Source organism: Borostomias antarcticus, assembly GCF_949987555.1.
Source record: "Borostomias antarcticus genome assembly, chromosome: 1".
Classification (NCBI taxonomy): Eukaryota; Metazoa; Chordata; class Actinopteri; order Stomiiformes; family Stomiidae; genus Borostomias; species Borostomias antarcticus.
In genome coordinates this window covers 40,814,425-40,826,550 of record NC_140234.1, presented here as the reverse complement: position 1 = coordinate 40,826,550, position 12,126 = coordinate 40,814,425, and the positions used below count along the sequence as shown (strand labels likewise).

At 49.0% G+C, this 12,126-nt stretch overlaps 2 protein-coding genes across 2 annotated transcripts; one reads left to right on the top strand and one right to left on the bottom strand.

Annotated features, from left to right (window-relative positions):
* Nucleotides 1-3,523: 3,523 nt before the first annotated feature.
* On the bottom strand, nucleotides 3,524-5,800 carry sfrp2l (secreted frizzled-related protein 2 like; the record flags this gene model as incomplete). The annotated part of the gene is made up of 3 exons (XM_084461969.1): nucleotides 3,524-3,954; nucleotides 4,259-4,339; nucleotides 5,257-5,800. The coding sequence occupies 3 exons, from the start codon at nucleotides 5,798-5,800 to the stop codon at nucleotides 3,524-3,526; spliced, it is 1,056 nt and encodes a 351-aa protein (XP_084318095.1).
* A 1,942-nt stretch (nucleotides 5,801-7,742) lies between these two features.
* lamtor1 (late endosomal/lysosomal adaptor, MAPK and MTOR activator 1) lies at nucleotides 7,743-12,126 on the top strand. Its single transcript, XM_084446694.1, has 5 exons — nucleotides 7,743-7,954; nucleotides 10,366-10,511; nucleotides 10,859-10,936; nucleotides 11,150-11,273; nucleotides 11,386-12,126. Exons 1-5 carry the CDS (start codon nucleotides 7,913-7,915, stop codon nucleotides 11,476-11,478), a joined length of 483 nt encoding a protein of 160 aa, XP_084302820.1. The 5' UTR covers nucleotides 7,743-7,912; the 3' UTR covers nucleotides 11,479-12,126.

Genomic DNA, 12,126 nt, shown 5'->3' with positions numbered 1-12,126 from the left:
ACACACCGGTGAGCACACACACACACACACTCACACACACACACACACACAACACACCCAAGAAGCCTCACCAGCCTCTCATCCACTGCATCTGATGTCCAGGCTTGGCTTTCTAAATCATGCCTCCTGTTGAATATTAAGAAAGCTGTATGTATGATGTTCACCAAACGTGCTCAAACATTAACACACTCAAATGTATTTTTTAATGGTACAGAGCTGGAACTAGTGAATGAGTTCAAGTACCTTGGGGTGATACTTGATTCCACCCTGACTTTTAAGAGCCAAGTCAAAAAGGTAGCAAACTCTGTCAAATTCAATCTGCTAAACTTCAGACACATTAGGAATAGCATGTCAGTTAATGCAGCGAGGTCATTTCTACATTCAATGATCTTCTCTCACATAGAATACTATCTGACCAGCTGGCCACTCACGTGCACATCTACACTGAAACCCGTTGAATCTTTATATAAGAGAGCACTGAAAGTCTTCGATAAGAAGCCGTGATCCTATCACCACTGTAACATCTTGGTGATACATAAGTTCTTTAGCTTTAATAATTTAATTAGCTTTAAAAATGCCTGCACCATCTACAAAGTTCTTAACGGACTAGCACCCCCCCCCCCCCCCCCATTAAACGAATACATCAAGCAGAGACCTGGCAGTGGCCCCACATCCAGAACCACCAGAGCCACAGACAGAGGCGACTGTGTCATCCCACACAGGCGCACCACCTTTGGGCAGACGGTCCTGTCTGTCAAAGGTGGTAATCTCTGGAACACCCTGCCATCTCACATTAGGGAGAACCCAACACTGAGCACTTTTAAAAACCACTTGAAGGGATGGCTGAAGTCCACTCAAACCTGCATACATGTACAGTAGGACATTTTGCACTGTATTCTGAATGATGTGTAATTGGATGATGAATGATGTGCATGTGTGATGAATGTATGAGGTGTGAATGTGATGAATGTATGAATGTGATGAACGATGTGTTTATGTATAAAATTGTAATTAGAATGCGACTGTAACTTACTTGTCGCTGTTGTGCAATACATTGTGTGATACAGCAATATAATGTTTTTTTTATGTTTTATTCCTGTATATTATTGTATTCAACTAGTGACGTAACTTATTTTTGTAATGCAGTGAACTGCATTACAAAAATGCACTGCAGCCTCACTCTTTCACACTAGGGAACAGCCTGTAAATCACCAATGTAAATCAGCCTTTTGGCTGCAATTGTAGTGCATTTACATTTTTGTTAAAATGTTAATCAATGTACACTGTCCCTACTTGAGCAAATAAATGAATTGACACACACACACCAGTGAGAACACACTCACACACAACACACACACACACAATTAAGTATTTGTTCTTGATATTGTTGGATACTTGGATTCCAATCTAATCACTATCCATCACACCACCAGTCCAGTCAAACGTGAGGTTTTCATTTGCAGTTCTACTGTAGTAGTTTAGCTGTGTCATCATGGTGTGTGAAAGGTAGTCTAGAGAAAACAGTCTAGAGAGAGAACAGTCTAGAGAGATCAGTCTAGAGAGAGAACAGTCTAGAAGGAACAGTCTAGAGAGAGAGAGCCGTCTAGAGAGAACAGTCTAGAGAGAACAGTCTAAAGAGAGAACAGTCTAGAGAGAGAACATTCTAGAGAGAACTGTCTAGAGAACAGTCTAGAGAGAGCAGTCTAGAGAGAGAACAGTCTAGAGAACAGTCTAAAGAGAGCAGTCTAGAGAACAGTCTAGAGAGAACAGTCTAGAGAGAACAGTCTAAAGAGAACAGTCTAGAGAGAGCAGTCTAGAGATAACAGTCTAGAGAGAGCGGTCTAGAGAGAGCAGTTTAGAGAACAGTCTGGAGAGAGCAGTCTAGAGAGAGCAGTCTAGAGAACAGTCTAGAGAGAGCGGTCTAGAGAGAGCAGTCTAGAGAACAGTCTGGAGAGAGCAGTCTAGAGAGAGCAGTCTAGAAAGAGCAGTCTAGAGAGAACAGTCTAAAGAGAACAGTCTAGAGAGAGCAGTCTAGAGGACGTCTGCGTTCCACACCTCATTCTCCGTCTTCATTCATTCATGAAACCCTGGATCTTACCTTACCGACTTCTAGAATATTCCTGTCAGGACACTACGAAACAACATTAACCTGGACAAGTCTGTGTTGTCTGTCTCTCTCTCCCTCTCACACACACACACACACACAATACGACTCACCTGTTTTGCAGTAGCCAACAGGTTTGTGGATAGCAGAATGATGGAGAAGCTGGATGTGACAGTGAGGCAGTGAGCTGGCATGTCTGATGAGGGGGCGGGGTTTAGTGAGAGAGGGGCGGGGTTTAGTGAGAGAGCTCGGCACTTAAATTATTCACCATCACCTGTAGCTCCACTGTTCACTCACAAAAGAGCCATGATCTCAACAAAACATGGCTAGTCAATTACCTCTCTTCCCTGCTCCCACACACACACATGCACGCACGCACACACACGCACGCACACACACACACACACACACACACACAGGAAGATTAGATACATAGAGAGACAGGAAAGGGGAGAGAGAGGACAGGAGATGAAAGGATGGGGATCAGGTTGAGAAATAGAGGCAGACGGGTTGGGGATCAGGTTGTGCCAGGTGTGAGGTGTGTGTGTGTGTGTGTGGAGTTGGGTTTCTTTCTCACAGGGGCTGCAAAGTGTACGGCTCGATTAATGAGAATGTATTAAACATGAGTTAATGACACCAAACATTCTCTTAGTCTGTGAGAGGCAGTAGGGATGAGTGCTGTTATCTGACCATGTAGCTCCAGGACACGCGTGTGCATCTACAACACTATTACAATACAACGGCTTGATTTTATTTTGTATACAACAGTAAAAAATAATGATTTTCTCTCTGGTCCAGTCCTGTGGCTCGTTCAGACGTTCTAGCTGTATTCAGACAGAACCAGGCAGCTTCTCTGCTCCCTGACCCCCGACCTTCGACCCCTTCCCTCAGCAGCCCGACCCCATGACAGTTCAGACATGTGAAAGGTGAGAGCTCCGGTTCAACGCTGACGCCCGCGCGGCTGGTATCTCCTAGTCCTGGTATCTCCTAGTCCTGGTGTCTCCTAGCCCTGGTGTGTCCTAGCCCTGGTGTGTTCTAGTCCTGGTATCTCCTAGCCCTGGTGTGTCCTAGCCCTGGTGTGTTCTAGTCCTGGTATCTCCTAGCCCTGGTATCTCCTAGTCCTGGTATCTCCTAGTCCTGGTGTCTCCTAGCCCTGGTGTGTCCTAGCCCTGGTGTGTTCTAGTCCTGGTATCTCCTAGCCCTGGTGTGTCCTAGCCCTGGTATCTCCTAGCCCTGGTGTGTCCTAGCTCTGGTGTGTCCTAGCCCTGGTATCTCCTAGCCCTGATATCTCCTAGCCCTGGTGTGTCCTAGCCCTGGTATCTCCTAGCCCTGGTATCTCCTAGCCCTGGTGTGTCCTAGCCCTGGTGTGTCCTAGCCCTGGTATCTCCTAGCCCTGGTGTGTCCTAGCCCTGGTGTGTCCTAGCCCTGCCGCGCTCTCCTGGGCGTCCTCAGCGGGGAGGAGGACAGGGGCCCGGCTGGGACGTCCTCTTCGGGACACGGCTGTTTCAGGACGCTCCTGATGAACCTCTTCAGCTCCTTGTCCCCACGGGTCCACCTCACCAGCCTGGACAGAACCAGCCGGCCCTGCTGGGCCTGGGCCAGGCCGAGGAACCACCCCCCAGGGGCCCCTGCCCTCCCCCCGGCCCGGGCCCCCTCCTCTCCGTCCAGGGCGGGGCAGGTGCAGGCGCCCCCCCCCGGCAGCCAGAGGGCGCTGTGGGCCATGGCCCCCCCCACGCCCTCCGCCCTCTCAGCCCCCCCGCCCCCCCAGCGGAGGATGCGGCTCCGCCCCAGCGGGACCAGGCGCCGGGCCCCGCCCCCCACGGACACGCCCCCCAGACGCAGCTTGAAGGCTGGGGACAGAGAGAAGCACGCCATCAAACACCACCAGCGTCATGAGAGACCCCTCCCACCCTGGACACACCCCCCTCAGACAGGCTGGGGAACAGACCGGTGGACAACCGCTAAATCCATAACACCCCCCCCCCACACACACACACACACACACACTCACACACACCCCCCACCCGCCATGGGCTAGTGCTGTATATATTAAGTGCAATAACTGCTGCTATCCTTGTTGACTATGATTGTAACAAATTTACTTTTACCATTCATGGCTTTCTATGCTGCTAGTTGTGGATGCTGCTAACTCACCATACGGACTCCCGCAGAAGTGCTTCTTGATGTCCGTTTCTCCTTCCGCCGTCAGGCCGCACGCGTCACAGATCACCGCTCCTGCGCGGTCAGCACAAAGAGGTTCAGTGATGTTTTCCACATTCTACATCCATTTATTAGCCTGTAGTATATTTTTATACGATACCATACTATATTATATCAATACATTTGTATTACTCTCATGTAGTAATCAATTTATTAAGAATAATGAATAAACTTCACTTTAGGTAGAACTGTGTTATTATAAGTAGTTTAACAGGTTAGTGACAACATATGTTCTGTCCTAAAGTAAACATTCCTTTGTCCCTGAGTCAATAAAGATAACACCTTTGAAGTCAATTAGCCTACAGTTGTAACATGATCCCGGGAAGCCCCGTGTCCGAGGAAGGGGTCAAGAGCTCAGCTGATACAAAGACCAGTTGACACCTTGACCATTCAGAACATCAGTTGACCGTTTGTGACCATGTTTATATTCCATGTATGCAAATTTGTTTGTCACGTGAGACCTGGCCTGAAGCCAGGACATATAAGCTGGCCGCCTCGTGAAAGAACTTTAGTAGGCCTATTGCCGAAGATTTGACCCCGTGTAAAGGCATGCTCAATAAATTGATGATTCGACGATTTTGGCCTCCTTGAAGTTCTGTTTCACAAGAAGAAGATGCATCAAAAATACACTACAAGCCATATAGCCTAGTTTACACATACTAGGAATTTGATTACGCTGATGCGGACGACAGAACAGGGTGCAGGACAGGACAGGACGGTGCAAAGACATGACAGTGCAAATGCAATAGGCTACAAAACACAAAACTATGCAAGTAGCCTACAAAATACAGTGCAAACTAAATGATATACAAAATACGTAGCCTACTATTAAAGTTAAATAGGTAGCCTACTAGTAAAAAGGGAGGCACAAATTCAATGTAGGCTACGTAATACTGGAGTGTGGTGAGTGATTGTGTAAATTGTTCTATTACCTTTTACAGCCTCCTCGTGCCCCCCGTCATCATGTCCGTCCCTCGGCGCGGTTCCCGGTTCTCCTGTGGCGGGAATGCAGAGGTTGGTCCCATGCGGGAAGCGGCTGCAGTTGAACATGTCGGGCCACGGGAACCCAAACGCGCTCATCACGGGACCGCAGCCGTCTCTCACGGCCTCGCACAGTCCGCGGCACGGACTCACCGGCCCGGGCAGCTCGGCCAGGCACACCGGCGCCAACAGCGAGCACAGGAACTTCTTGGTGTCCCGGTGGCAGTGCTTGGACACCAGAGGCAGCCACGCGGCGGACTGCTGCTGAGCTTCTTTTAAAGAATCGTGACCAACAAGGTTGGGTATCCGCATCTCCCGGTAGCCGACGCCGTGGCACAGAGAGAGCGTGCTAGGAATGGGTTTACACACCGAGCGAACCGGATAACTAAAACCGACTGACGCGAACTGGGGAGAGTTATCCGACAGGCCTGTGTGTGTTATAGAAGAAGCGCCCAGAACAGATACAAACGCGCTGAATACTAATGCAGAAGCCATGTTGCTGGTGAGACAGAGACGAGCACAGCTCCGAGGTTCGTCCAGGTTCTACCTGCCGCACAGAGGCGCGGATGAGAGTGGGATCAGGCCGGCGCCTCCCACCCAGAATCTCGCCAAACCGGTTCTCAATGTGTGACTAGACAAGCCCACTCAATAACAAAGGTTTGATGTTGTTAACCACGGACTGACTCCGCCGAGGGAGACGCTGGTCCAGTGCCAACACTTCATCTCAAAGGCTGTAATAAAGTAAAGTCACCCTGTTATTACGTGAAGGAGGTGTCTAGGAGACGGCTAGGCCCCTTTTATCCTAATAACACACAGCGGTCGCAGACAGTTGTGTGTGTGTGTATATGTGCGTGTGTGTGCGCGTGTGTGTGTTTGAGCAAGTTTCCTGTAGTGTGAGTGAGCTGCTGTAGTGTGAGTGAGCTGCATCATAGGCCGATAACAGTGTCCCCGGAAGGAAGGATGACATTCAAGAGTGCCCTCGCACAACCCCCCCCCCCCACACACACACACGACACACCCCTATTGGCCTATCACACTCACCCTGGACCCACCCCTGATCACTTGAGCACCTTGTCTATACAATAGATAACAACTGACTCTGCACTACTGGACACTCCGTCACTTGAACCAACACCTGACCACACTTGAACAATTGACTCCTGCCAGATACCATCATAGTTTAGTTTATCTAGTCCTTTTCAGGAAATTGCACTGATCATCATCAGGTTGTCCAGGATGAGCCCCAGGGAGGGGGGAGGCTCCAGGATGAGCCCCAGGCAGGGAGGGAGGGAGGGAGGCTCCAGGATGAGTCCCAGGGAGGGAGGGAGGCTCCAGGATCTCCCCCAGAACCATAGAAGATGGCCGTCACAACAACAGACTGGTAGAACATGTATAGCATGGTTCAACATACATTACATTACAGTCATTTACCTTACAATAATTGCATTTTATGTAGGAAAAGTCAGTGTACTATACTTGCCAGAACTCACAAGTGTTCTAAAGTTCTAAAGTGACTAAGAGCATAATCTAGTGCTGAAGGCCAGGTCCATGGGAGGAACAGGTTGAGCTTGAGGTGATGTGTTGTCATCCACTCCGAGATGTCAGCCAAGCACCCAGCTATGCGTCTCTCCACTTGTGTATCAGAAGGGGGAAGTGACAGGACCAGTTGGGTGTCATCGGCATAGCAGTGATAGAAGCCATGCGAGCGAATGACAGAGCCCAGAGATGTAGTGTAGAGGGAAAACAGGAGAGCACCCAGGACAGAGAACAAGAGATGAGTCCACCCACTGGAGCATATGAATGATGGACTGTTCCCAATAGTTTATTATAACGTTTAGATCATTGTGATCTTCATCAGAATGACCCAGGACAGACCCTTGTGGAACCCCCGTAGTCAGACTACGCGGTTCCGTCATCGACCCTCTCCATGTCACCTGCTAGGAGCGGCCTGTCAGGTAGGATGCAAACAGGGAGTGTGCAGAGCCAGCGAAGCCTTCCTCCTCCAGGGAGGAGAGGAGGATCTGGTGGTCTACCATATAAAAAGCTGCTGACAGGTCTAGGAGTATCAGGACAGAAGAGAGAGAGTTCGCTCTCGCAGCATGGAGTGATTCAGTCACTGCAAGGATGCGGTCTCTGTCGAGTGGCCAGCCTTGAACCTGGACTGGTGTGGGTCCAGGAGGATGTTCTGGTGGAGATATGAAGACAGTTGCTCTGGTGGAGATATAAAGACAGTTGCTCTGGTGGAGATATGAAGACAGTAGGCATTTAATAATTATTTAATGTTGAGAAATTCGGCCTTTTTTTTTTTCTTCAGGAAAAAAAAGTCAGGTCAAGTGTTCAAGGTTGGCGCAGTTCCGCCTCTTTGGTTCCGTTTACCCTCGCTGAGGCCGGAAGTCATATGTTGCTGCTCTAGAATGCTGTCATGTGATGAAGCTGGTTCAGGAGTAGCTGACGGCAGCAGCGTTCAGAAACAAACATCAACACGGAAAGAAGTTTGACTGCTCTCCACTGGGACCGAGAAGGGGTCCTATTTTCTTCTTTGATAGTTTCCCCGCAGAGATAAACTGGGCATCTGATCGGCAGAGCGCCGAACGCCCCGGGTTCGCCATGGGTTGCTGTTACAGCAGCGAGAACGAGACTACGGAGCAGGTATGTAGCAGCTAGCCTCGCCTAGCCGACGTTAGCCAGCTAGCAGGAGCTAGGCGAGTGTTCCGTGTTCCCACAGCTAGCAGGCTAGCAGGCAAAACCATGGACGTATTCGACTCTGGCGAAGGTTTGCAGTTTGCTACTACTAGGATATGTTTTAAACAGCTGAGTCTGATGTTCCGAATATTGTTTGGCGCACTAACGTTATTACTAACCTACTACAAGCTAAGTTAGTTAGCACTATCGAACTTGGGTAGCTAGCTAGCCAGCGTAGCTACTATCTAGCTAATTATCTGTTGCTAGCAAGCCAAACATATGAGCGCTAGTTGTCTAGCTGATCTAATCAAACAAGCTTACCATGAAGTTTAGCCATAACATCGTGACAATGATTGAGGGGCAATTGACTAAGTTAGCACTAGCCTCGCTCACAATAAGTTAGTTAGTTAGCTACTTGCAAGGCTAATGTAACTGTCCAGACACGGCTTGAGTTGCCTCAATCACAGCAACAATTTTTCCAGCTAGTTGGGTAACGTTAGCTAGTTTATCCATACGCTCTGCGGCCTGTATCGGCACATGTTTACATTCTCCTTAATTACACAGTTACGCTCCAGCAATATTGTCTAGTTAAGAATTAGCAATCCGTCACTGTAAATTCGCCGTCACAGGTTTTACTTCCAGTTATCCAGTATGACGTCCAGTCATTCCTGTCCAGCTCACAGACGCGTGTCATATGATCCGCCTCCTGTCATACTACGAGGAGGGCTAATCCTAGACTACCAAGGGGCCTTGCTTTTACCTTTGGAATCTATTTGTCAAGTTACTCAACTCTTAACTCATCAGCATCAGATAATGCCTGACAGGCCTGGTTGTCTGGTGACATGCAACATTGTGCAAGCTCACCTTGATCTAATTTAATTATATCTGAATTACATGTAATCCTTTATTATGTCCCTTATTAACTACCCTTTACTATGTCCCAATATTAACTGCCCTTTAGTATGTCCCTTCTTTAGTATGTCCCTTGATGGAGACAATTTGACTTTTAAGCCAGTCCAAATAAGTAATCCTGATTGAATGACCATGGTAGGAGGAACAACATGTTAGCCTCAAACAGCTGTTCTATCCCCTGATGACGTGGGTCTGTGCATGCCCCTGTGTGAGCAGAGGACTACAGTAGAACCTCGAATATCCCAACCCACCGGGAATGACAGTAGTTCGGATCTCTGAAATGTTCGTAACTCTGAAGGTTATCCCAAAATACACAAAATGTAGAAAATATGTAATGTGTAGACACTTGATATATGTTAAAAACGACCCTCTATTTGAATCGAAAAGGCACTTATGTGCACTCAGATAACCATAGGCTACAAGCCCTTTCCCATTATTTTGAAGCGAATTAACTCTTGATAGTAGCCCCTCGCCTAGTCGCCTTCAGAATAGGCATAACCTATTTAAATCACAAACAAATATCCGGGATAAACAGCCTATCATGTATTTATTTTGTTTCAGAATCTTACTGTCTTTAGCCTCCATTGCAAACCTCTAGATTTTCCCCTGGTCTTGTTTTATATCAGACACAGTTGACTTTCCCACATTGTACTCCCTAGCAGTAGTGCTCAAAGTTGCTCCTTTTTCCAGTTTAGCTATCATTTCAAGTTTTTTCTCAATCGTCAGTGTCACCCGTTTGCGTTTTAGATTTGCCATTTTACCGTTACTCTTTCTGCGCCGTTAGTTTGGTGCTCATTTCCTGTTCTGACCCCGTTCGGTTGACCGAGTTGTTCGGATCTCTGAGGTTCGGATCTCTGAGGTTCGGATCTTCGAGGTTCGGATCTTCGAGGTTCGGATCTTCGAGGTTCTACCGTATATTGATGACGTGGGTCTGTGTGAGCAGAGGACTTTATTAATGACGTGGGTCTGTGTGTCCCCCTGTGTGAGCAGAGGACTATATTGATGACGTGGGTCTGTGTGAGCAGAGGACTATATTGATGACATGAGTCTGTGAGGCCCCGTGTGAGCAGAGGACTATATTGATGACGTGGGTCTGTGTGAGCAGAGGACTATATTGATGACGTGGGTCTGTGTGAGCAGAGGACTATATTGATGACATGAGTCTGTGTGAGCAGAGGACTATATTGATGACATGAGTCTGTGTGAGCAGAGGACTATATTGATGACATGAGTCTGTGAGGCCCCGTGTGAGCAGAGGACTATATTGATGACATGAGTCTGTGTCCCCCTGTGTGAGCAGAGGACTATATTGATGACATGGGCCTGTGTGTCCCCCTGTGTGAGCAGAGGATGGTGGGGATGACTGATGTCTTAAGTGCACAGAGCTGTGGTACGGAATGTGGGAGGGGCCAGGCTAGGGAGGATGTGATGCGTGTGGTGACGTAGCAGTACTTCCTGTCTCCCAGGACCCTGATGAGCGCAAGCCGCTGCTCCCCCACCTGAACCCGGACAGCAAGCCTCCCAACGGCACCGACTGGAGCCCCGCCAGTCTGCCCTCCGCCCGCACCGACGAACAAGCGCTCCTCACCTCCATCCTCACCAAGACCGCTCTGTGAGAGAGACACACACACACACACACACACCCTGCTCACCTCCATCCTCACCAAGACCGCTCTGTGAGAGAGACACACACACACACACACCCTGCTCACCTCCATCCTCACCAAGACCGCTCTGTGAGAGAGACACACACACACCCTGCTCACCTCCATCCTCACCAAGACCGCTCTGTGAGAGACACACACACACACACACACACCCTGCTCACCTCCATCCTCACCAAGACACACACACACCCTGCTCACCTCCATCCTCACTAAGACTGCTCTGTCAGACACACACACACACACTTGAGGCAGTGTTCCCCTGGCTGACTGCTGTCTCCTTCCTCTCTTTCAGCAACATCATCGATGTCTCAGCTGCCGACTCTCAGGGCATGGAGCAGCATGAGTACATGGACAAAGCACGGCAGTACAGGTGTGTGTGTGTGTTTGATGCTGTCATTGTAAGCCAGAAGGAATGCTGGCTTCGCTCGTGTGTTTTAAGTTTCAACCCGTCTACCTCCAGCAGTGACATGACTCCTCTAGACGTTGAGTCATTGGTTCCGGTTGCTAGCGTTGGGTTTTTGTGTGTGTTCTCTAGACGTTGAGTCATTGGTTCTGGTTGCTAGCGTTGGGTTTGTTTGTTCAGTACCAAGCTGGCTGTGTTGAGCAACAGTCTGTCTCAGAAGAAGGCCCTGCCCCTCCCCACGCTCACCAGCCAGCCTCACCAGGTGCTCGCCAGTGATCTGGTGCCATACTCGGATGTTCAGCAAGTAAGACGCACACACACACACACACCATGAACTCAACACCGTCTGCACATGGAGCGTAGTGTATGTTGAGCAGCAGACCCGAACGTCCACGTTGTCCTGATCTGTCTTGCAGGTGTCGAAGATCGCAGCGTATGCTTTCAGCGCAATCTCCCAGATCAAGGTGGACGCGAAGGAAGACCTGGTGGTTCAGTTTGCCATCCCCTGATCCTGTCCTCTGGCCTAAATATGACCCCCCCCACCACCCTCCTCCATCCACCCCCGCCCTGCCCGTCACTGCTACTAGCTGCCCTGCAGCTCAGGACTCAGATGGTTCACCCTCTCTAGCGCACGTCCTCTGAGTCAATATTCAGCCCCTATGTGGCTGGTAGAGAAAGGTAAGGTTCTAGATAAGTAATAAAGGTCTAAGTGGGCAATAGGCCGTCCATACAGAAGGATAGAATCACCTGTAAAAATCCTTTAACGAGCTGTCAAGGAATTTTAAGTCTCAATCACAGTATAAAGAAATTAATTTCAGGCATGTGTGTTTTTGTATTTTTAAGACGTGTGTGTTTTGTTTTTTTGAGTGACGGAGTATTGTAATAAAGTGCTAGTCCCAGTGAGCGGTGGCTGTGCTGTTGGTGGCGGTGTTAGCAGAGCGCTGGTCTGAGGGCACAAGCCACTTATGGAGGACTCACCGGAGCCTAATTCACTCAGAACACACACTCATCAGATTTTTTTTTTTTTTAAAAAGCCTGTGAAGTCCAAGACGTCGTTGACATTTTCATTCATGGTTCCCTGAGCTGGTCTGCATCCCTGAAACGGCTCACCAGCCGCCCCGGGCTTTGGGTTTGGAACAAAGATCATTGGAGCTTCT